Source organism: Trichoderma ghanense (genome assembly GCF_004382785.1).
Source record: "Trichoderma ghanense strain CCMA-1212 chromosome Unknown scaffold_6, whole genome shotgun sequence".
NCBI classification, from domain to species: Eukaryota; Fungi; Ascomycota; class Sordariomycetes; order Hypocreales; family Hypocreaceae; genus Trichoderma; species Trichoderma ghanense.
Genome location: NW_027395669.1, coordinates 156,033 through 179,316, shown reverse-complemented (window position 1 = coordinate 179,316; position 23,284 = coordinate 156,033). Strand labels below are relative to the sequence as shown.

The window sequence follows — 23,284 nt, the reverse complement described above, 5'->3', positions numbered from 1 at the left end:
TAGGTGCTCGACTGGAGCTGTGAACTGCTGATTACCACTGAACTCCAGTGCTGTGAGGTGCCTGAGATGGTGACGGCAGTTGCTGGGCTTCAGTGGATGAGGTGCACTGATCTGTCTTGGTTCTTCTACAACCTGAAGACACCTTGAAGCAATCCCTCAGTCCAGGCATCCGCTGCAATTACCAAGGTGCTTCTATTGCGGTCCGTTGGCTTCTATGGACACATGCCCTCTATTTGTTCATCGAGACTGACTAAGGCTCAGCTCAATGGCATGGGTTCGGTGGTTGCTTGATCATTCCGTTCAGCTACCCGGGATCTCTCATACTGCCACTGGGGCATCAATCTGAACGTGTCAAACACGCCAAGAAAGGGTGAACTGAGGTAGTTTACACTAAGGATGGTTAAAAGTTGAACAGACAACTTTAATACTTTACAGTACCAACTTGATCGCAAGCAAAGCTCATGTGAAGCCGATCAAGGAACCTTGTCAAAGTTTACTGCCAAACTGACAGGACTGGACCCTGACCCTTAGCGTCTTAGCGGGAGAACTCCATGTCCAAGTCCGGAATACCGCGAGTTTAGTAGCAGGTACATGTACAATTATTTGCCTTGGCTTCAACCACCAAGACGTGAAAAGCTTATTCAACCCTCATCTCTTCGCCTCACTTCGCAAACACCAATCTCAGTATCAACAACACGATTGACTCGTCTCGTAGGATCGTCGCTCTTCTCAAGCCCAGCCGGTAATCGCCTCTACTAGACATGACATGGCATAAAGCCATCAACATACCCTTCAGTAAAGAAGTCTCAGCGCCATGACGCTGCACTCACACTCCTCACCATGATCCTCGGCATCTTTTACGCGCGATTCTTCCCCCAGGAAGGTATCTCTCCTCATCTCATCTCATCCTCCATCCCATACGCTCATCTCAGCGCAAGCTCACACTCCCCTCCAGGCCCCAAAATCGTCGCCCAATCTCCCCCCGGCTGCATCACCGCCTCCGCCTCCTCCTCCTCCTCCGGCAACAACACCACCACCACCACCACCAACAACAACAACAACAACACGCACAACAGCAACAACAACAACAACAACAACAACAACAGCCCCCTCGTCGACTTCGACGTCCTCCAGGAATACATCATCCCCCGCCAGGCCTTTTGCAACCGCTTCATCTCCATCAACTCCCCCGACGGCAAGTACACCATCCTGGGCTTCCCCGTCGTCATCCCCCACACAAAGTACATGCGCAACGAGTTCATCTTCAACTTTGGCCTGCTCGTCGACGCCGACTGCGACCAGGCGCCGTTCGAGAGCGTCGTCCGCTGCCTCGCCGAGACCTTTGCCGAGATGGAGAAGCAGAACGAGTATCTCAGCCTCAGCGAGGCAAAGGGGCCCGAGGACGACTCTATTCGGAGGCCCATTGAGAGCCTGCTCGAGATTGTCAAGGAGGACCTCAACAACTACGGCGAGTGCATGATTCCAGTTGGTCAGTTCTGCTCACTCCCCCCCCCCCCCCCCCCCCCCCCCCCCCCCCCCCCCCCCCCCCCCTCCTCTCACTCACTTCATATCCTCACCACCTGCCAACCTCATTTGACATCTGCAAGACCAAAAAAAAGTACTCACACAACATCACCCCACAGACGAAGCAAACATCATCAACATGAAGCTCTTCCCCCACCACGCAACCCCCCCAGTCGTCAAGGGCTGGCACGTCCCCGTCGCCCGCACAAAGTTCCCCGAGATCGTCGACCCGACCTGGGACATCACCCTGCAAAAGGTCGTGGCCAAGATCGACGGCGTCTCCGACGTCCGCCGCATCGCCCACGAGGCCTGCGTCTCCCTCGACCTCGCCAAGATCGCCATCCGCCACCTACTCTACTACGACACCATCCTGCTGCTCGACATCTTCTTCTTCAGCTCCTGCTACGCGCCCCGGCCCGGCATCCACGACTTCATCCGCAACGTCGACGGCATCGTCGACGAGTGCGCCGGCTACGTCTCCCACGGCAGGGCCCGCGTCAGCAACTACCTGCTCATCCGCTTCATGGCCTCCTTCTCGCCCGGCAAGAGCATCAAGGAGTGGATCATGAACCACCGCGACTCCGGCTTCGAGATCATGTCGTACATTGACATCCGGCGCTTCGTCCAGTTTGGCGTCATCAAGGGCTGCCTGTATCGCGTGCACAAGTACGTCGTGTCCAAGCAGTACCTCGCCTCGCTCGCGACGGGGCAGAGCAGGCCCTTGGCTGGCGGCGATCCGCTGCAAAAGTACACGGATGGCTGCCATCACATGGATCAGATCATGACGGAGCAGAACCTGACCAATGACCAGGTCATGGATAGGCTCAAGATGTTGCCCGTCCCTAGGGGCGACATCACGGTGTTTTACAGGTAGCTTTTTTTTTTTTTTTTTTTTTTGGATGAATCAAGGAGTTGCAGGAGTATCGTTTTTTTTTGCTCTTTTCCCCATCTATAATATATACAGCATCTAGGTTCATGAAATCTATAACATCATATCATACATGCCTTTTTCCCAAACGATAGTGTTACAACGCGATGGATTCGCAAATAGGAGGCTGTTTCTTCCACCGTCCCCCTTCTACCGCCTCGACGAGTCATCCTTGTTCACCCTCCCCCTCTTCAGGTACGACGGCACCCTCTTCGGCAGCTCAATATCGGGGTTGTTCGGTACTTTGACAGGCTCCTCCTCCCTCTTTCTCCGATTGAGCTCCCAAACAAGCTTCTTGTTCGTCAAGTGCTCGCCCTTTTCCTCCGCCTCGGCCCGCAGCTGGTCCTTGACCTGCCGGACCACGCCCGTGTATGGCTGCCCGGGATAGATCCTCTTGCTGGCCGCCCACTCCTCGTCGCTGACGAGCTCGATGATGCGGACGTTGTGCTTGCCCTTGCGCAGGATCAGCAGCTTGTCGTCAATGACGAACTTGGCCGTCTCCTCGGGGAACCACAGCTTCATGGGCGTCCAGTCGAGGTTGCCCGGCACGAGGCCGCGCTTCTGGCCGGGCCGGGCGGCGACGTAGGCGCCCTGCTGCGCGACGAGCCGCTGGCCCTCGCTGGCGCTGCCGACGAGGCCGGCCGCGTACAGGATCTTGGCGGGCGACAGCTTGAGCACCGAGTGCGGGAGCTCAATGTCCTTCCTCGGCGCCGTGTTGGGCGTCAGGATGCCCGTCTCGGGAGCGGGCTCCCGGACGTACCAGGGCAGCTGCCCGCCGAAGCGGAACTGGTGCTGCTGGGCTTCCTGCACGGCCCGCTGCGAGCCGTGGACGAGGGAGAGGACCTCGAATGCGAGCGTGTGCTGGGCGATGCGCTTCGACGGGTCGGCCTGGTGCTCGACCATGACCTCCTGGATCTTGGCCATGGGCATGAACGTGAACAGCTTCAAGAGGCTCTCCACCTCCTCGTCCGATCGTCGCATAAAGTAGCCGTAGAGCTCAAAGGGCGACGTCTTGAACTCGTCCAGCCAGACCGCGTTGCCCGTGCTCTTGCCAAACTTGACGCCCGCGGAGTCCGTCAGGAGCGGCACGGTGAAGCCTACCGGCTCGTTCTGCCATGTGGCGTCGATCTTCATATCGGGCATCTCCTCTGACTCCCTGACAATCTTCAAGGCGTCGATGCCGGCGACGATGTTGCCGTACTGGTCGGAGCCGCCAATCTGCATCTGGATACCCAATTTCTGGTACATGTGCCAGAAGTCCCACCCCTGGAACAGGGGGTACATGAATTCACCCAGAGACATGCCATCGCCCTCTGTCATTTTTCGCTTGACGCTGGTTATATTCATTAGCGGGGAGGAAAACGAGACACAGGAGAAAAAGAGGTGACAACTCACGTATCGCGCGACAGCATCGGCCCAATCCTGGTATATCGTGCAAGCCTCTTTGTGAAATCATACATGGTCAAGCCCTGGAGCCACATGCTGTTGTTCAGCAGCCGCTGCTTCGCCGCCCAATCCTTTTCATAGCCGTACTTGTCCCTCAGGGCCGCCACGTTGTGCCATAGCCTCGACAGCTGATAGTGTATCTTGGTAACGTTCTTGGAGATGTCCGAGTTGGACAGGATCTCGCGGGACTGTAAGCGGCCCGACGGATCGCCGATGCGCGCAGTCGCGCCGCCGAGGAGCGTCACGGCGGGGTGGCCGTGGAACCACAGCCAGAAAAGAGGCATCATGGGGAGCAGGTGGCCGACGTGCATCGAGTCTGCCGTGGGGTCGACGCCGACGTAGGCGCCTATTCGCTTGACTCGCATCAGTTCCTTGATCTTGTCGGGGGTTCTACAGACCAGCTAGCTGTCAGCGGTTTGAGCGCACAAAGACGCAGTAGTAACGGAGGAGGAAAACATACCCCGCGACATCCTTGATGTAGCCTCGTTCATCCAGGAGATCCCACACATGCGGCAGCTCGCCGTTCTTGATCTTGACTGCCCTCTCCTCCCAGCGCTTCTCACCCTCGGCAACCTTTTCCAGATATGACGTCGCGATGCCGCGCGCCCTGTGGACCTGGCTCAGGGCCCAGGGGGATTGTCGAACGGCATGTCGGGAGCTGGCGCATCGCAGCACGAGCAGGGCCTTGGATATCGCTGTCTGGGGAGCCATTGCAAACGGTGCAGAGCCGCCAAAGGGCCACCGACTTGACAATTGAACTGCAATCAAAAGACCGGCAAGTTCACCATGCCCACAGTCTGAGCTTCGTGGTACAACTGCACAGAATGAAGGGGTATCAGGGCGTCACCACACAAGCCTTCATCCCACCTTGATGTACATGTCTCAATGCGCATCGACAAGGACCGGCAACAAAAATTCACATGCCATCTCAAAAGGCCAGCCAATCAGAGCGGACCTGCCTCTTCCTACTTTCGCGGCCCGGAAATAGATTGTTGCGCCCCCGAACCCCAGGCTTCGGAAGGGTCTCAGCCAATCACGGAGCTCGCAATTCGAGATCCTCGGCAATACGCTGACCCGTACGAGTTTGGTCCGTCTTGTTGCCCGTCATCCCGACCATATCGGAACTTTGGCTGGAAGGAAGCTGTGGTTTTCTGCCAGCGCAAAACAAGTCTCATCGAATCTAGATCCAAGAGCTCGAGATTGTCTGTCTGCGTCCAGCCATGGCCTCGATTGTGCGACCTTCCCTGCTGCGGCAGACTGCGCTGGCGGCGAAGCCTGCGTTCCGCAACAGCGCCCTGAGGGCGTCTGCTTTCCACACGTCGACTCGGCGCTCAGCTTTCATATCCCCCGGACCTCGTGAGAATGCCCAGAGTCCCTGCAGCAGTGCGATTTCCTTGGTTGTTCAAAAGCTAACACAACGTTTCCATAGAGCGAATTGAGGGCACAGGTACGGCGCGCAAACCCATCCCGCCCCGACTCTTCACATGTCGCATCATGACGACGAGAGCATAGCTAACCACACGAGCTCCCAGTCAACGATCCCGCCCCGATCCCTCCCCCCAGCGCCGCCCACGGCTCGTACCACTGGACCTTTGAGCGCCTGCTCGCCGCCGGCCTCGTGCCTCTCTCCGTCGCGCCCTTCGCCGCCGGCTCCCTCAACCCCACCACCGACGCCATCCTGTGCTCCGCCGTCCTGCTGCACTCCCACATCGGCTTCCAGTCCGTCATCATCGACTACATCCCCCAGAAGTCGCACCCGGGCCTGCGGAAGCTGTTCATGTGGGGCCTGAACCTCGCGACTCTTACTGTCGGCGTGGGCTTGTACGAGTTTGAGACGAACGATGTCGGTGTTACTGAGGCGATTAAGAGGCTCTGGAAGGCATGAGAGGAAGGTTAGAAAGAGGAGGAGAGGGGCGCTTGAAAAAGGAAGAACGTCTTGATAATCCGTTGATTTGAGTGCTGAAAGGGTGGAATTGCTCTCTGGGTTTGGGGAGGACTTTGTATCTGATATCATGCGCTATTTGGGCCACAAGGGCTGTGAGCGCCTGTATAGACGTACTGTCAAGAGAAGTGAATGGTACCAATTCTGCCAATCTTCTACTAGTAGTTGAGAAACAACATAAATTCGACTTGTCGAGATGTGACATCACAGACGATAAGGCATCTTTAGTAGGCTCTCATATGTAGTGGCTCGCGGCCATTTCATGCGCAAGGTTTGATGATATCATGCATTTCAGCCTCCAGTTACAGTGCCTCGACAATAGATATGATTTTTTTATTCCATCTCCCTCGAAAGTCTGGTTCGTTCACTCCGGAGCCATATACCACTGTTATTAGCAAGGAATGCAAGGTCAAACTGCATCCAGTCTATAAGCTTCAAATACAGGTAGAAGCCATTCCGCGAAATGCTTTTACGAGCTTCCCCCCCCCCCTTCTCACGCCAGTGTTGCTAGCGTCCCTCCAAAAAATTCCCCACTTGCAAGGGGTCATATACTAAATACAGAGGCCTGTTAGCAACTCTTCAACATCCTCTGGGTGGTCTAGTTGGTTCATGGCGTCTGACTGTAATGGAAAACATCTCATCAGAAAGTCGGCGGTTCGATTCCGTCCCCGGAGAGCAAATTCTCCCCGGAGAAGAGTTACATTTTTTGCTTTTTTTTTCTTTTCTCTCATTTCGCTGTTTTCTTTTTTTAAACGAAAACGAGTCTCTTTTCTTCTTTCTGCTTTTTGTCTTTTCATTTTCTTTTTGGCTTCCAGTTTTTTTTTTTCTTTTTCCCGTCTTCCGATTCATCAATCCTAACTCTTCCACTTCTTTAGGAAGAGGCAAATGCATGTCCAGCTTGGAGTTACTGTCATGGTGATGGCACAATATACTTCGAGCAAAAGACTACCTAATTTAGAGGTGTTCCATGATTGATACGAAACCAGTCAGATCACAAGTGAGACAAACATTGCTTTAATTTCACAGCTGCACTGGCAAATTTGTACGCACATGGCTACCGGTCTGCTATGAACCTCATGCTGCAGACAACCGCCACTCTTAAGATCCTGGGCACAATGTTGGACGATACCCCCTTCGTCATCTCCTACCCGGTAGACGCAGAGTAAGCCTACCTTCAGATGGTCAGACTGGTGATATCAGTCCCGCCGATGCGGTCAAACTCAGGCGTAGGCGGCGGCAGGTTCTCCGTCTTGGTGCAGATCCAGCAGCTCGCATACATGTTGACGCGATCAATGCACGCGCCGTCCACGCGTGAGCCGTGGCACTGGGCCGTGAAGCCGTGGGCCTCAAAGACCTTGATGTACCAGGGGCTCAGGGCGGACGAGCGCAGGAGGACGCGGCCGCCCGTCTGGAGGGCCCGGTTGAGCTTGCTGATCTGGGCGGCCGCGGCGTGGGAGCCCGTGTCGAACCAGTCCATGCTGTCCATGATGACGGCGACGGTGAGCGTGCCGGGGCTGATGCGGGCAATCACCTCCTCGAGCTCGTCGGTGTGGATGCGCAGGCCGTCGAGGGCGCCGGGGCGGGACAGCTTGGCGTGGACCTCGGGGCGCAGATACTCGGGGTGGCACTTTGGCGAGAACTTGCCGTCCAGGCAGACGTAGTAGTAGGGGTTGTCGGCGCCGATGTGAGTCTCCTCGGCGACGGGATCCAGGGTGTTGACCATGTAGTGCCAGATGGCGTGGGAGCGCGTGCTCTTGGCCTTGCCCTGCTTGACAATGTCCGACTCGGCGTGGTCCTTCTCAATCATGGCCAGCTGGTTCTTGGGGACGCCGAGGGCCGCCCAGAGGAAGCTCTCCTGGGCAACCACCAGATTGCAGATGAGCTTGGACATGAGCGCGGGCCGGATCTTGTTGCGCCAAATCTCGCGCTGCTCGTTCAGGGTGCGGACGGACAGGAGCTTCTTGACGGCGGACTGCAGACCAAAGACGCGAGAGATCCAACGGAAGGTCCGAATGGCATGGCGAGAGCCACCCGTGTCGTAGAGGCCGTATCCCTTGTTGTTCTGGAAGACGCGAGTGTTCTTGAGCCAGTACTGGAACGCGCGGCCTGAGAGATGGGGAGACAGCTTCGTGATGAGGATGTTGCGGAAGTCGGGGTGCTTTCCTTCGCCAAAGATCTTCCAGAAATCCTCATACGGCAAAGCGGTGTAAGCTGCGGCCTTGAGCTCCAAGAGGTGGTTCTGGGTCGGGTTGAGGTCGACGGCGTGAACGCGGGCAGGGCTCTGGGCAAGGTACGAGATGATGTTGTCTCCGGCAGAGGTGATTGCGAGAACCTTGTCGTCGGGGCCAAGCTTGAGCAGGCGCTCGTCGACACGAGCATCCTCCCAGGTGAAGGCGTAGATGTACTCGTCGTTGAACTGGGTGTGCTTCTGGAGCCTGTCATCGTAGTAGATGCGCCAGTGGTGGTTCTGGTAGAAGAAGGAGGGGAGGGGCAGGTTGGCAGACAGGTTCTCAACAGCGGTGATGAAGGCCTTGGAGCGGATCTCTGGTGCCGACCTCTCAATCGCACGGGTCAGAGCATCTCCCTGGTTGGCCGGGTACAGGTAGGGCGACTCGGTAGCCAGGGCGTCGATGCGCTCAACAATCTCATGAGGCAGGCTCGACGGCGAGAAGGGCTTCTTGTGGCATCCGACCCAGATGTAGTACGGAATGTAGCCGAGAGTGCGGTTGCGGAAGTTGGAGTTGAGGACGGTGCCGAACTTGTACTCGAGGTAATCGCGGCGGCCGGGCTCGAGACCAACACGGTCAATGTCAAACCAGGCACGCCAGAAGTTGCGGGACAGCATGTTGACGTGACGATCCACGAGGCCGCCGGTGTAGTTGCGGAACGAGAAGTCAATCTGGTTCTGAACGTAAAAGTCAACGACCCCGAGGAGACCGTGAGGGGCCAGCAGCGAGTTGACAGAGTCGACGACAGAGTAGTAGTCGGGCTGCGGCAGGAGTTGTTGGTCAGCTTGGAGAAGCGATTATTGCATGAAGTTGAACAGAGACTCACAATCATGGACAAGCTATACGAAAAGGTGACCAGGTCAGCACCGCCGTAATCCTGGCGCTGCTGGGTGAGATAGCTGAGCGAGGGAGATCGCGGAGCAACCTGCTGCTTCATGCCCGTCTCGTAGTCCTCGAGCCGGAACCTGCGGGCGTCCTGGCAGACGACTCGGACATTCTTCCATCCGAGTCTGTCAAACCGCTTCCTTGCTACGTCGCAGAGAGAGGGGGAGAAGTCGACGAGGTAGACGCTGGAGAAGAAGCTGGGGACATCAACGAACCGCGACATGGCCTCAATATTCCAGCCAGTACCACCTCCGACCTGTTCACCTATGGTCAGGACTGCATGTCTCACGCCTTGTCTACATAGTCTGAACTCTTGTTCCAGGTCCAGTAGAAGATTGGGTAGGGGGATGGGTCACTCACGTCGACCCAGATACGCTTGGTCTTGTTGTCGCCAGTGACCGTCTTGGCTTTCGCCTCAAGCTGGGCAGCAACAAGAGCAAGCATGTCCTCGCGGCCGCGAAGGAGAAGCTTGCGAGTGGCATCATAAGCCCCGGCCTGCTTCTTGTAGAAGCTCTCGAGGGCGTCCTGCTGGGAAGCCTTGGAATCGCCCTGGTGGGGTTTGATGAAGCAAGAGTAAAAGAAGAGGACAAAGGACCGGAGCACGCCAGGCGTCTCGTCATCTTTGCCGGTGCCTCGAGAGGCAACCAAGCCTGAAATGGCGATGCCACCAAGGAGAGTGGCCGCTATTCCAGCATATAGAGGATTGATCTCGCTGCCAAAAGGCAGAATGTTAATGTTACCACCCTAGGGAAGAGGGGGCATCTAGTCAGCACATGATTTCCGTCTCATAATTGATAGAGAAGAGGAGATTTCCAGTCATGGTGGCAGCCTACAGGAAAAGCCATGATATTCTCTCATTTTTCTAGGAGAGAATAAAGAGGGAGATGGGACACGAGACAAGGATTGGTGTTGAATCCAGGTATCAGGGGGGAATGGTTGAAAATGGGGGAAGGATGGAACTGAGAGAGAGGAATCTGGAAAAGAGAAGAGGAAGAGAAGGGGATAAATAGCTGTGCTTGGAGGTGGTAGAAGGGCGAGAGACTTGGCTTCCGTGTTGCGTCCATGCTGGCAGCAGGTACAAGTACACCATCCTCTACGAGTGCATGCCTTCAAGTTGCCTGCACAGCACTGCTTGTCAAAGTACAAACACCAGCTCCCGCGTGAGCTGATACCAGACGACATGCCTCACTCGCCCACGGCTGTATCGAGAGGCAAGCTGGGGTTACACCACGCACGAGAGCCCACATGGAAGAGCGGGCAGCATCATCTTTGGCGCGTCCTGCCAGCCTCGAACAAAGCAACTCGTACTGTGCAACTTGAGAGGTGGTTGAGGAGGTCAATCCCCTTTACGGCCAGCATGGTGCCATGTTGCGAGCTCTTTCACATGCCAAAATGCGCTGGCTGCTGTTCAACAGCTTCTGCTCTGCACCGCCGGGATCACCGCGCAAACGGCCTGTGATCTGCTTCACGATCCATGGATAGCGCGCCAAACGGAACAGCAGCTGGAGCCAATGGCTGAGCCACATGCTTGGGCAACGAGCTGTGCCAGGGGTGCAAGATTGTTGGGCCACACACGTGCAGAATTGTTGAGGCAGGCCTTGCTCCATAGATGTACCATCTCCACGGGATGCCATCGTAATAATTAGCTGGATGCGGGAGACGAGAGGCTCAGGGGTGCCCGGAGGGGTTCGCGGAGCAGAGTCCAAGCACACCGTGTCTCTTTTGCGGAGGGGGCATGGGCACTTTGTCACATGTCGACGCATATCGTGGACGGCTTCTGCGTAGCGAGCAAGTGGTTACATGACTGACTGGATAGGCCTCATTGTGGTCCATGTTACATGCAGTGGGGTGCGAGCAGCATCGTGAGTGGGGGATCCCTGAGGATGGACGTTGTCTGGCGTGGGGAATCGAGAACTCGTGCAAGCCATTGCCGTTGTCCTGGCTTGAGATTTTACATGTGATACTGCCGTTCAATGCGAGCTGGATTCAACACTCTCAGGGACGGGTCTGGAAAGGATTCGTCTTTTGTGATGTTGGGCATCATTGGGGACCAATTTGGTGGAAATCTCTCGGGATTGAGCAGAAGAACCTCAGCCCACGGCAAATGAACTGTCCTGCACCGTATGGATTGAGGGATGGACGATGCCACCTGATGACGCCGGCAGAATTCACAGGGTCCTCCGCTAGCTGTCCAGAGGCGCTGAGGGTGTCTGGAGGACCCTCGTGCCCAGCTTGAGTGTGCAGAGTCCCTGGATCGACCATCAGGCTAATTTGTGGTTGGGTCAAGTCATCGATTAGCACCAGCCCGGATATCTGGGGACGGCCAATCAAGCAGGGCATCCACAGCACATGCGGTGGGGAGCCGGTGCCGCAGGGGTTTTGCTCGAGGCTGCTCTGCATTCAAGTGAGCATGAACATGAGGCCATCACCATCTTGAGACAATTGCTACATAATACGGGAATAGGTTCTATGTGAGTGTACGTACAAAATGCGCACATATGTCTCACCATCTCACCTGCTTTGAGTCGCGTTTCAGATCAGATGCGATCGCAGAAAATGAAATCTGGAGCATGGGTTTCAAGCACCACAGGTATGCATCCATTATATATACTACCTAATGCGTAGGGTAGCTGCTGCTGTTGGCCCACCCCTGCATGCTGAGAGGCAAGAGGGAATGGAAGAGTTGCAGAGGACTTTGCAGCAGCGACTCGCAAACATGAGCCCAAACCGAAGTGAAGGGGTCATCACATCTACGTGAGATCAATGTCAACTTGACTCTTCAATAACTAGGTAGGTAGGTAAATAATAGCAAAGAAACGGCAAACAGGAACATCGCCATTGTCCTACCTAAGTAGATGACAGTATGCCATTGTCAGCGCGCGGTGAGCCTCAACTAATTACATAAGCCAGCGCGGAAAATCTCGCCCTCCGACCTCATGCCCACTCGATCGCGACATGCAGCCCCCCCATTCATTCATGACGCTACTCTGCGCTTACACGAGGCGCAGACGCGACAATGGGCCTCTGCTCCATCACTCCCAGCAACCGCAGCACAACCTGAAGTCGCCGCCCTTTCGCTCGTTACCTGAACATTCAATAGCCCCTTGGCTTCGCGCGCCATCTATGACCTGCTAGGGAGCACCTGCCTCCCGCGCCCGCCACGCCGCCACCATGCCTCCCGGATCTGGACAGAAGGGCACCGGCAAGAAGAACTCGGCCATGCCCAAGCCGAGCCGCAACTCGACGCCGGTGCCGGCCCCAGCATCGGCGCTGCCGCCGCAGGAGTTCTACGACCCGGACTACCTCAACACCCGCGTCATCCTGTTCGCGAACCTGACCTTTGACAACCTGGTCGACCAGAGCGCCTCCAGCGCTGCCGTGCCCGACTCGCGGAGCATCGATGCCATGCTCGACAAGCTTAAGACGCTCATCAGCATCATGGAGAAGCGCTCCACCTTCTACGACCGGGGCATGCGCTATCTGGCTGACGAGCGCAAGAAACGCCCCGACGACCTGCGCGTGGAGGGAGGAGAGCCAGAGACGAAGAAGTCCAAGCACAAGCGCAAGAAGGGCGCCGATGCCTCGGGGCCGGGCGACGGTAGCCAGGGTATGTTGACACCACTCTGATGCCGCATGATGAGAACTCTTTGACTGACACGGTACCATAGAACAATCCTCTCCGCTTAGAGACTCAAAGAGGAAGCACGTGCGCGACAACGACGACGCCAGCTCGTCGCTCTCCCCCATCGCAGGCGGAGCATCTCCCAACGCTATGGAAACGGATGAGAAGCCCAAGAAGGAGGAAAATGAAGAGGAGGAAGAGAGCTCAGAAGACGAGGGCGCACCGCCGAGAAGAGAGCTGCCCCAGGCACAGACGTTTGGGGAAGATCCGTCCACCTTTCCGGATCCGACAGTCTACGAAATCCTACCAACCTACGATGGCATGCCGGACGAAGAACGAAAGAAGATATACTCTGTGGCAGTGTATCCAAAGAGCGATCTCTCCGATTTGATTGCCGGCGACCCACCGGACAAGGACTTTAGCAACGCGAAACCAAGCAGTCAAATCAACTTTTCGACGTTTTCGACTTACATCGATCCGTACTTCCGCCCGTTTACAGAGGAGGATTTGGCGTTTCTGAGAGAGCGCCACGATCGCGTCACGCCTTTTGTCATGCCAAAGCGCGGCAAGAGGCACTATACCGAGATTTGGGCCGAGGAGGATGGCGCCATGTCCATCGACACACCCCAGCAGGGCCGCGACAAGTTGCCGCCGAATCAGCCTCGCGGCAGCATCGAGAACATGAACGACAGTGTGGCCGAAACCGACGCGCTATCCATAGGCCCGCTTGCCGCACGACTTCTGCAGACACTGCGGCCCGAGCCGAGAGTACCGTCATCTGATGAGAAGCCAACCGCCAACGGCGTCACGAATGGCGACGTCAGCATGAATGGGGACGTGAACCCCGATGAGGCGAATGGCATTGCCGACGATAAGTCAAACGCAATGCCTCCTGCCACCTTCATGGTGGAGTCTACATCGGAAGCGTGGAGAAAGGCGACGCATCCGAAACTCGAGTATGCCCAGGTGGAGGAGCGGCTCAAGCAGGAGCTCCGGCACGTCGGCTTTTTGCCGCCAGACAACGTTGAAAGCGAGTACGATGGCCACTTTGACGACGAGGTCGCAGGCAGGCTGCGGCTGTTACAGGCCAGGCTCAAGGAGCAAATGCTCGTCAACGGCGCACGCAAGGCACGGCTGATGGACCTGGTCCGCGAGCGGATGGCCCACCAGGAATACCAGACCATTCTCGAGGATCTGGACTCGCAGGTCAATGCCGCCTATCTCAAGCGCACGCGGACGATGGGCAAGAGCAAGAAATCCAAGCGACCTGGAGGTGCCGGCGGAGGCAGCCACTTTGTCGGCGCAGCGGCGGGCATGGCGCGGCCGGGAATAGGAGACCTGACCAAGACGCTGATGGAGCGACGACGGAGGTGGATCGATACGATAGGATCTGTATTCGACGGCGAGAACTTGAACAAGGTGCCGCGATCCGAGGATCCGGACAGCTCCATCTTCAAGCCGGAAGAGATGGCGGAGTTGATGAAGAAGGAGAAGGACCAGTGGGACGAGGAGATTGAAGAGGAGTAGCCGCGGAATTCGGACGGGAGTTTTGGCGTTTGGGGGATGCAGATGCCTCGGTCAGGTTGTTTTTTTTTGTGAATCTTTGACAGAAGGGACCGGCGTTGGGGTAGGATGGATGCTATGGATGTTTTGTATGGGTTTGTCCTTGTGAGGCGATGCAGAGATATATACATATATCTAGATGATATCATTATCTGTGATCATATTTCCAACCATGCTCGAGTGTAGTTGTGAAGAAGAAAAGCATAGAGACAATGCACTGATGCCGCGCATTGAAGCGAGATGCTGGATCCATTGGCTCGAGAGATAAAGCTGAGGCGATGAGGTAACGCCGCTCACCGTATCAGCCCACCAAGTTCCTTATCTCTCCCTCCCAACTGCCAGCCAGCATACAACCAGACAGACGAGAGCATCTTGCTGCGGGGAAACGCTGCGCCATGAACCCAAGTCGCTTTTCGTGATTCTGTCCTTGTCCTTCCGCTGATTGAGCTTCATTGTTCTCTGTATCCGGAATCCGGCGCAGTTGCGGGATCTGCGTGACACGATGCATCTGGTGCCCAAAGAGGTGTGTGTGTACCAAGAAGAAGCTCCATGAGCTGCCTCACCTTATAGGTAGCGCCTTGGGAGCACCGCTGTAGCTCTGGTGGATCTCGCCGGCTAACCACCAAGCAATTGCTCCGAGCTCAGCTCGACAAGCTCGTCATCTCGCAGGTGGGATTCCTGGCGCAGAAGAGACTCGCCAGGGGCGTCAAGCTGAATCACAGCGAAGCAACGGTACTTGAAATCCCCGTCACCAGCTGGGAGCCTTTCAACACATAGCCTGACTCAATCAACTCTCCCCAGGCCCTCATCGCAAACAACCTCCAGGAGCTCATCCGCGATGGCAACCACACCGTCGCTGACCTCATGGACCTCGGCTCGACCATGCTCGGCCGCCGCCACGTCCAGCCCTCAGTCTGCGCGACCCTGACTGAGATCCAGGTCGAGGGCACCTTTCCCACCGGCACCTACCTGGTCACCGTCCACAATCCCATCCGCACCGACGACGGCGACCTGGCCCGCGCCCTCTACGGCAGCTTCCTGCCCGTCCCGGACCCCGACCTGTTCCCCCTCGCGGCGCCCGAGGAGTACGAGGCTACGGCGCGGCCGGGCGTCGTGATGGCCGTCAAGGGCAAGCTTGCGCTCAACCAGGACCGCAAGAGGATCAGGCTGCAGGTGACGAGTAAGGGAGACCGCCCGATCCAGGTCGGCTCGCACTACCACTTCATTGAGACGAACCCGCAGCTGGACTTTGATCGTGAGAGAGCCTACGGCTTCCGGCTGGACATCCCGGCCGGCACTTCGGTTCGCTTCGAGCCCGGCGACACCAAGACCGTGACGCTTGTAGAAATCGGGGGCAACAGGGTCATCCGCGGAGGCAACCACATGGCGACCGGCGGCCTGGAGCTGTGGAGAGTCAAGGACATCGTCGAAAAGCTGCAGCAGGCGGGCTTCTCGCACACGCCCGCGCCAGGGGCCGATGACGCCCTCGCTGACGCGTTCCAGATGGACCGCGCTGCGTATGCCACAATGTTTGGCCCCACGACGGGCGACCTGGTCCGTTTGGGAAACACCAGCCTCTGGGTCAAGGTCGAGAAGGACTACACCGTCTACGGAGACGAGTGCAAGTTTGGCGGCGGCAAGACGCTGCGTGAGGGCATGGGCCAGGCAACCGGACGCCTGGATGCGGATTCCCTGGACATGGTGGTGACCAATGCCCTCGTCGTTGACTGGACGGGCATCTACAAGGCCGACATTGGTGTCAAGAACGGCCACATTGTGGGCATCGGCAAGGCGGGCAACCCCGATGTCATGGACGGCGTATCCCCCAACATGGTCGTGGGCAGCTGCACCGATGTCATTGCCGGCGAGGGCAAGATTGTCACGGCCGGCGGCATCGACACGCACATTCACTTTATATGCCCGCAGCAGGCGAATGAGTCTCTTGCGTCGGGAATCACCACGTTGCTTGGAGGCGGCGTGGGACCCAGGTGAGTTGTCAAGGGGATGACATGCGAGCGCCAACCCCCCTTTTACTGACGTGACCCTTGCAGTGCTGGCACCAACGCAACGACTTGTACCCCCGGAAAGAATTACATGCGCCAGATGCTTCAAGCCTGCGATGAGCTCCCTGTCAATGTTGGCATCACCGGCAAGGGCAATGACAGCTCGCCCGTCGCCCTCCGTGAGCAAGTCGCCGCCGGAGCATGTGGCCTCAAGCTGCATGAGGACTGGGGCAGCACGCCCGCAGCCATCGATTCGTGTCTCACGGTCTGTGATGAGCTTGACGTCCAGTGTCTGATCCACACCGATACGCTGAACGAGTCTGGCTTCGTCGAGTCCACCATCGAATCCTTCAAGGGCCGAACCATCCACACATACCACACCGAAGGAGCAGGCGGCGGCCACGCCCCGGACATCATCTCCGTGGTCGAGCACCCGTACGTCCTCCCGTCGTCGACCAACCCCACCCGGCCCTACACCAACAACACGCTCGACGAGCACCTCGACATGCTCATGGTATGCCACCACCTGTCCAGGGACATCCCCGAGGACGTGGCCTTTGCCGAGAGCCGTATCCGCGACAAGACCATCGCGGCCGAGGACGTGCTCCACGACCTGGGCGCCATCAGCATGATGAGCTCCGACTCGCAGGCCATGGGCCGCTGCGGCGAGGTCATCCTCCGGACCTGGAACACGGCCGACAAGAACAAGGCGCAGAGGGGCGCCCTGGACGAGGACGCCGGCACGGGCGCCGACAACTTCAGGGTCAAGCGCTACATTAGCAAGTACACCATCAACCCGGCGCTGGCGCAGGGCTTTGGGCACCTCGTCGGCAGCGTCGAGGTCGGCAAGCTGGCGGACCTGGTGGTGTGGGATCCGGCATGGTTCGGCACCAAGCCTTCGCTCGTCATCAAGAGCGGACTGATTGCCCTGGCTCAGATGGTGAGTTCTCTTTCGCCCCCCCCTTTCCCCCTTCAACTCTTCCCCATATACCACCACCTTTTCTATATTAACCCCCTCCCCTCTCCCTATTATCAAAAAGAAACGAGTAGCTGACCACCGAAATTCCTCCTCACCCCAGGGCGACCCCAACGCCTCCATCCCCACCGTCCAGCCCATCATCGCCCGCCCCATGTTCGCCCCCCTCGTCCCCCAGACCAGCGTCCTCTTCGTCTCGGGCGCGTCCATCGACTCGGGCGCCGTCCAGTCCTACGGCCTGCGCAAGCGCGTCGAGGCCGTCCGGGGCTGCCGCTCCGTGAGCAAGCGCGACATGCGCTTCAACGACGCCATGCCCAAGATGAGGGTCGACCCGGAGAGCTACGTCGTCGAGGCGGACGGCAAGGTGTGCGCTGCCGAGCCGGCCAAGACGTTGCCGCTTACGCAGGCTTGGTATGTGTTTTAAATTCAGGGAAGGCTGTTGAATGGATATTGGTAGTGAGTATGATATCGTCGGATGTAAACGGAGAACTCGTCGTGGTACTCAAACATTGATGTGTCAGGGGGATGTAATTGGTGCTTGGTCTTCGCTCTTGAGAGACTCATTTCATCAACGCATGTTCCCCGTTATAGCTTAGAAAGGAAAAAGGCAAGAGTGAGAGTCATTCTGCTTAAATCATTGGTTTCATCATCGCATACAAAGTTCGGCCGTTCCAAAATAAACAAGCTCAAAAGACTTTACATACACACGACCTTTGGATCCCCCTTCCCGGTCTCCCCCCAACCCTACCAAATCCCTCTCCCCCTCCCCTCATTCGTTTCCCATCGCCTTCAGTACCAGGGAAACTACCTAGCAGGATAGAAGTTCAGAAACAGAAAATCGATCCGAATGCCTTTGCTGTGTTGCCCTCCTCCCAAAAGCAGGGCAAGAGAAAAAAACCAGAAAGATTCGACGAGGGGAAACAAGTAAAAACAAGACTATACGCCCTATGAACCCGTTTTTATACGAACCGCCATGCCCGGGGCGCTGAAAGGAGGGGAAAACAAAGTCGGAATGAAGCGAGAGATATAGAGGGTGGAATGAGAGAGAGAACGTAACGGCGGCCGTTTCCCCTGAATCCATACCATGAAATAGGCCAACACAAGTACGAGATGCATAGAAAAGAAACTCGCATCAGGAGAAAGTCTGAAGAGGACAAGTATCCTCCGTCTGCCATGCCGTTCTTCGTCCGAGGTATCATGATTTCCTTCTCAACCAAAACAAAAAAAGGGAAAAGCAAGTCAGATTCAACTCGAACGAAAGAAAAACAAGACAGACAAACTCCTCGCGCACGTCCGTTTCGCAGCCCATGGTAGTCGGCACAAAAAAACGATGGATTCATGCATAGGATGGCGACCGATAAGGAACGAATGTCCTTCCACCATCGCTCCTGTTAGGCAGACCGACCCGGGGCCAACCGTGGGAAAACAAAAAGACAGCAACTGATGATTGCTGCTAGCTGCCAAGGAGAGGCGTCGTTCAAGTGCTCTTAGTCTTCTTGCGTCCCGACTTCTTGGGCTCCTCCTTCTCGGGCTCGGCCACCTTGGTCGACGTCCTCCTCCGCTTCTTATCCGGGCTGGCGGGAGCGGCGACCTTGGGTGCCTCCTGCTCGGCAGCGGGCGTGGCCGTCTTGCGCTTGCGGCTGGAGGCAGGCTTCTTGGGCGTCTTCGCAGCAGGCGTCTCGATCTCGTCGCCCTCGCTGGTGGCGGCGGCAACCTGCTGGAGCTGCTCGGCAATGGCATCCTGGTCGTTGACGGGGACCTCGGCCTGGGCGGAGGCGTCCTTGATCTCCGGCATGGGAATGTGAAAGTCCTCTGCGTACTTGAGCGCTTCCTCATCGTTCATGTTTTTCGCGAGGGGGTTTCCATTCTTGTAGGAGTGCACACGGGCGTTGTACAGGCGCAGGTTGTACTGGTAGGCGTTGTTCCAGCCCTGCTTCTCCTGGGGAGTCATGTGCGCCCAGCGGCGCTGACCCTCCTCCTGGACGGCGCCCTTGGGAGCGTCGGCACCAAGGTCATTAGCGATGATGGACCGAGCATGCTGCATGTACAGGAAGTAGGGGGTCAGTGGGCGCTTGGGGGCGTTGGGGTCGTGTGTCCGCTTCTTGCGCTCCTTCTTCTCCTCGACCATGGGAGTCATGTCGGGCATGGGCATGATGAGCTGGGCAGCGGCATCAAAGGTGTTGATGAGGTCACCTTGAGGACCCTCTGCGGTGCCCTCGCCCAGGAGGAGGTTCGTCTGGCGGATGTAGTCATTGGTGAAGGACCTCAGGAGCTCCAGGATGGTGGTGAGTCTGCCGACAGCCTGGTGACTCGTGTTAGCACAATGTTTGAGAATCGAGTCGTTGTGAGGAGAAAAAGGAGGAGATGAGAGAGAAGCATGGAACCGTGATGGCAGGTGTAAGATGGAGTGCTAGTGATGCCTCAGCGCCCCAAAACCGCCACAGATGTTTCCAACGTCCCCCAGCTGGAGGAACGTTGGCGGTCTCAGGCGGCTTGAGGCCTGTGCTGGCTCAGTGAGGCGCGGGGCCCAGCGAGCACCTCACGTAAACAAGCCCGGAGGGGCTTGCAGTGCTGGACGGCGCGTCTGGGGAAGCGCAGCTCAGAGGTCACCGGCTGAGGTGGAGTATTGCCATGAAGAGTCGAGATGCACAGGAGCGGAATTGCCTGCGTCTTGCCTCGCGCCTTTTCCCTCCCGTCCTCTACCGTTCCACGATGCCTGAAGCGAGCACTGGCCGCACGAGACACACACAGACAGAGACGGGATACCAGCTCACTCGACGTCACTCCAGCCCGCCACTGGGCAGCAAAGAGAGATGCAGCATCTCGACAAACTACTGGGGGAAGCGCTGAAACGCCAGACAAAGGGTGAGAAATGAGAGAAGAGATGCAGACGTGACTTACTGAGTCGCGAACGCGCAGGAAACTGTCGTTATCAACCACGCGCTGAGGCACGCCGGGAACCGGGCCAGGAACAGCAACTGTTGGGTGCAGGCCGGCGACGACGGGCGCGGGCACCATGGTGGGAGGAGGCACGACGGCCACGGGCAGCTTGGCCTTATCCTCGGCGGACTTCTTGGGCGGGCGAGGCATTGCGACGAGGGCGGACCAAAAAATTAGGTGGCGAGGCTGCTGGGGGCAAGGTTCTGTGAAAAATAATAGCCCGGGCGCGTTGCTGAGCGGCGGGCACTGGGCGTTTCTATGCGTTTGGCAGGCTGCGTTGGCTTTCAGGCCGTTTGCTGTCAAAGGGCTGGAGAGGCGATGCGCTGTCGCAACTCTGTTCAGTGAGTTCAGGGAAGGCCGCTGGAGGCAATCTAAAGGATAGCGGGATGAGAAGGTCGAAGGCGGTGGATCGGGGGGATGGATGAGTGCTGAAGAACGGGGGAAAAACAAAAATTCGGGGGTTGGGGCTTTTGTGGTGGGCGGTGGCGGCAATAAGTACCTGCGCTGGGGGCCTTTGGGGGGGCGCGCAATCAGCGCAAAAGCGGCAGCAGCCCAGCCAGCAGTCGCCGGTTTTTTTTCCTGGGCTCCAGCTGGGCTCACTTTTTGCTCATTTTTTTTTCGCGCCCCTCCTCCGCTCCCACTCTCAGGGCCTGGGCTCGCTGATTTGGCCGCTGCTAGAGGCACCCACTGACGGCTCTCTGGCGCGTACATGTATTTTCCAGGTTCTGCATGTTGCCTCCAGCTCTCCATGCATCCGATGGTGCTGCAGCGTCGTGCTGCCTTGCGCGCTGGCTGCAGGAAAGGTCTGCGCAGCGAGCGGCCATCAGCCCAACCAGGTCCCAGAGCAACTGATTTGGCCTGACGGGATCCAGTTGACGCTGTCGAGCGCCCGTCGTCCTGGGCTGGCCGCTGGATCATGTCCTGGCCGCGGAGCTGCGGCCCTGCCCTGGATCTTCTGAGCAGACGAGCGAAACCCCGCACTGCTGAGCTCGGGTGCTGCCTCGGGCTGTCCTCAGCAGTTGGGCCTGTGAGCCTCTGGAGGGCGTGTGAGCTCCAGCAGCTGGTGCTTGATGTCGCATCGAGTCGCCGAAGCTCTTACCTGGCCTGCGAGGGTCCGGGGCAAATCGACAGACGCACGTCTGGTGCTATTACAGCGCTTGCAGCAGCCCCTCGGAATGTTCTCGTCAGGGCACGCTCCCGGTCTCTTTCGCCCATCGGCTTGCCTCCCTGAGGTCGCGTGCCCAACAGGCGCTTGTACCTACATGCCCGTACTGTGCTGTCATGGCGATCAGCACAAGACGCCGCATGTCGCCATGGAGCGATCGATTCATCTTACTGTAGCAGCACGCTCGACTCCCGTCCTACAACCACACAAGGTACAATCTGCACTCTCCGGGTCGAAATTTGAGCACAGCCTGCCCCAAGACCGACGACGAACCGATCGCCTGCAGCTGCTGTCATCGACCTGGCAGAATCCAGCACAGCCGCGACTTAGTTCCTTCCTCCATGATGCAGCTCAGTTGGGCGGTCAGTCGCCGCTCCACCTGCACGAGAGCTCTTTCCCGGCAGTTTTGCTCTCCATTTTCACCAAATTGACACGTCCATATGATGTGTTCACTTTGTGCGTACATGGACTCGCTTATTGCTCCTGGTGCAACGGCAGTTCATCCTACCTTTCATCCTATCTTTTGTTGATTCAATATGAGTGACGTTGCTGTCGCCGTTGTTTTCTTCAACCACATCCTGCCACTGGTTCGATTCGAGCTCGGCGCGTGTCCTGTGCTGGCCCCCGCCGGCCCGCGTGCCGTTGCCGACCCTCTGAAGCTCCCGGCTCACCAGCTCTGTGATTCAGCAGCACCTGCCGGCAACATCATTGGATGCCGTACGCATCGCCCTCTGAAGCGCCCGATGGCGTCGGGTCCCTGTGGAAATGCGCTGAAATGGACGGGACCTCAGCAACTCAGACTGGCCGTGTTGATCTGTGCTCAACCCTCCAGTCTCTGGTAGAGCTGGTTACACTGGGACAGCGCCTGACGGCGCGAGCCAATTGAAGCCCCAGACGGAATGCTAGCGGTCTTTTCGACCAGCTTTAGGCGCCGTGTGTGGCGTACATTTCAGCACGATGATGAATGCCCCTCATCACTCGAGTCGACAAGGAGGTCCAGCGCCTAAAAGCGGCAAGTGATCAATGGAGGCGCACTCGGCATCGGTCCAGTCTGCTGTCTATGTTGACGGCGGGAAAGACGGTGCTCGTGTGTACGCTCGTGTGTGCGCGCGCTGTCTGTAGCGCTGGTTTTGGCGCTGTTGCTGTTTGATGCCGCGCTCTGTTGCTGTTGCTGCTGTTGCTGATGCTCTCATGCTCTCGCTGGTCCAGCTGCCGCTGGAAGAAGAGTCCATGCTGCCATCAGCAGCGAGCGAGCGAGCCATGGGCATTCGCTGGGTGCCTTTGGGACTTGGCGATTTACCCCGCCTCTGCCGCGCACTTGCATCGTTCGATGCTGTCTGATCCCTCGCTCTTCCATGTCTCATTTTCAGCTGGAAAGCCCGAGCTACAGAAAGCTGAGATTTGTTCTGGTGGTGAGAACTAGCAGTTGGGGGAGCTGTGGCATGACGAAGCTGCGCTGTATAGGGAATGGGCGCAGCATACGCTTGGCCGCTGTCGTCGCCTGTGCCCATGTCCAGAACGTCCAGGTTCGATGAACTTTACATGCGGCTTCATGTACGCTGCTGGAAAAGCCTGTAGCACCGTCAAAGCCGCCGAAAGCTTCACAACACGAACTCGCCCGTAATGAGAATATTGGAGAAATGTCCTCAGTGTGAGCTGGAGCTTGCCATATTGCTCCCGAAATATGTGTTCAGTTCAATGTTGTCCGCACTCTTGATTACGGTAGGTAGCTGCTCTTCCAAGTGCTGAGCCAGGAAACAGCTTCCAGCTCAACGATACGGGCTTTTGCGTGTAGCTCATGTTCTCACCACCGTCGTTTATTAGGCTTGATTGTTTCATTGTGAATATACCCTAACTCAGGCATCTACAGCATGCCTGCTTCTGAATGACATTCATACAGCCTCGATGATCCTGGACGATCTGCGATGGACAATCGTCGATAGAACCTCTACCTCGGTCTACCTACCAATAAGTGGCTTATACATAAGGTTAGATGCTATACCTAGGTCAAGATGTGTACCCTACTACTGTATTATGGTAGCGAAGCACGTATGATGCTTTT

General features: G+C 57.2%; 9 protein-coding genes across 9 annotated transcripts; 5 read left to right on the top strand and 4 right to left on the bottom strand.

Moving 5' to 3' along the window:
* Positions 1-840: 840 nt before the first annotated feature.
* CCMA1212_005652 (uncharacterized protein) lies at positions 841-2,398 on the top strand (the record flags this gene model as incomplete). The annotated part of the gene is made up of 2 exons (XM_073702905.1): positions 841-1,489; positions 1,644-2,398. The coding sequence occupies 2 exons, from the start codon at positions 841-843 to the stop codon at positions 2,396-2,398; spliced, it is 1,404 nt and encodes a 467-aa protein (XP_073558259.1).
* A 204-nt stretch (positions 2,399-2,602) lies between these two features.
* On the bottom strand, positions 2,603-4,609 carry CCMA1212_005651 (Tyrosine-tRNA ligase; the record flags this gene model as incomplete). The annotated part of the gene is made up of 3 exons (XM_073702904.1): positions 2,603-3,785; positions 3,848-4,288; positions 4,359-4,609. The coding sequence occupies 3 exons, from the start codon at positions 4,607-4,609 to the stop codon at positions 2,603-2,605; spliced, it is 1,875 nt and encodes a 624-aa protein (XP_073558261.1).
* Positions 4,610-5,018: 409 nt separating this feature from the next.
* Positions 5,019-5,783, top strand: CCMA1212_005650 (uncharacterized protein; the record flags this gene model as incomplete). The annotated part of the gene is made up of 3 exons (XM_073702903.1): positions 5,019-5,254; positions 5,328-5,345; positions 5,431-5,783. Exons 1-3 carry the CDS (start codon positions 5,119-5,121, stop codon positions 5,781-5,783), a joined length of 507 nt encoding a protein of 168 aa, XP_073558260.1. The 5' UTR covers positions 5,019-5,118.
* A 1,231-nt stretch (positions 5,784-7,014) lies between these two features.
* Positions 7,015-9,798, bottom strand: CCMA1212_005648 (uncharacterized protein; the record flags this gene model as incomplete). Its single annotated transcript, XM_073702902.1, has 4 exons — positions 7,015-8,829; positions 8,895-9,209; positions 9,314-9,697; positions 9,787-9,798. The coding sequence occupies 4 exons, from the start codon at positions 9,796-9,798 to the stop codon at positions 7,015-7,017; spliced, it is 2,526 nt and encodes an 841-aa protein (XP_073558516.1).
* A 2,326-nt stretch (positions 9,799-12,124) lies between these two features.
* CCMA1212_005647 (Chromatin-remodeling complexes subunit NGG1) lies at positions 12,125-14,102 on the top strand (the record flags this gene model as incomplete). The annotated part of the gene is made up of 2 exons (XM_073702901.1): positions 12,125-12,560; positions 12,622-14,102. 2 exons carry the CDS (start codon positions 12,125-12,127, stop codon positions 14,100-14,102), a joined length of 1,917 nt encoding a protein of 638 aa, XP_073558523.1.
* Positions 14,103-14,640: 538 nt separating this feature from the next.
* Positions 14,641-17,541, top strand: CCMA1212_005646 (Urease; the record flags this gene model as incomplete). The annotated part of the gene is made up of 5 exons (XM_073702900.1): positions 14,641-14,661; positions 14,766-14,870; positions 14,940-16,126; positions 16,190-17,081; positions 17,221-17,541. The coding sequence occupies 5 exons, from the start codon at positions 14,641-14,643 to the stop codon at positions 17,539-17,541; spliced, it is 2,526 nt and encodes an 841-aa protein (XP_073558524.1).
* Positions 17,542-18,594: 1,053 nt separating this feature from the next.
* CCMA1212_005645 (uncharacterized protein) lies at positions 18,595-20,207 on the bottom strand (the record flags this gene model as incomplete). Its single annotated transcript, XM_073702899.1, has 2 exons — positions 18,595-19,419; positions 20,019-20,207. The coding sequence occupies 2 exons, from the start codon at positions 20,205-20,207 to the stop codon at positions 18,595-18,597; spliced, it is 1,014 nt and encodes a 337-aa protein (XP_073558521.1).
* Positions 20,208-21,758: 1,551 nt separating this feature from the next.
* Positions 21,759-22,064, top strand: CCMA1212_005644 (uncharacterized protein; the record flags this gene model as incomplete). Its single annotated transcript, XM_073702898.1, has 1 exon — positions 21,759-22,064. One exon carries the CDS (start codon positions 21,759-21,761, stop codon positions 22,062-22,064), a length of 306 nt encoding a protein of 101 aa, XP_073558522.1.
* A 216-nt stretch (positions 22,065-22,280) lies between these two features.
* CCMA1212_005643 (uncharacterized protein) lies at positions 22,281-22,733 on the bottom strand (the record flags this gene model as incomplete). Its single annotated transcript, XM_073702897.1, has 1 exon — positions 22,281-22,733. One exon carries the CDS (start codon positions 22,731-22,733, stop codon positions 22,281-22,283), a length of 453 nt encoding a protein of 150 aa, XP_073558519.1.
* Between the last annotated feature and the right edge of the window lie 551 nt (positions 22,734-23,284).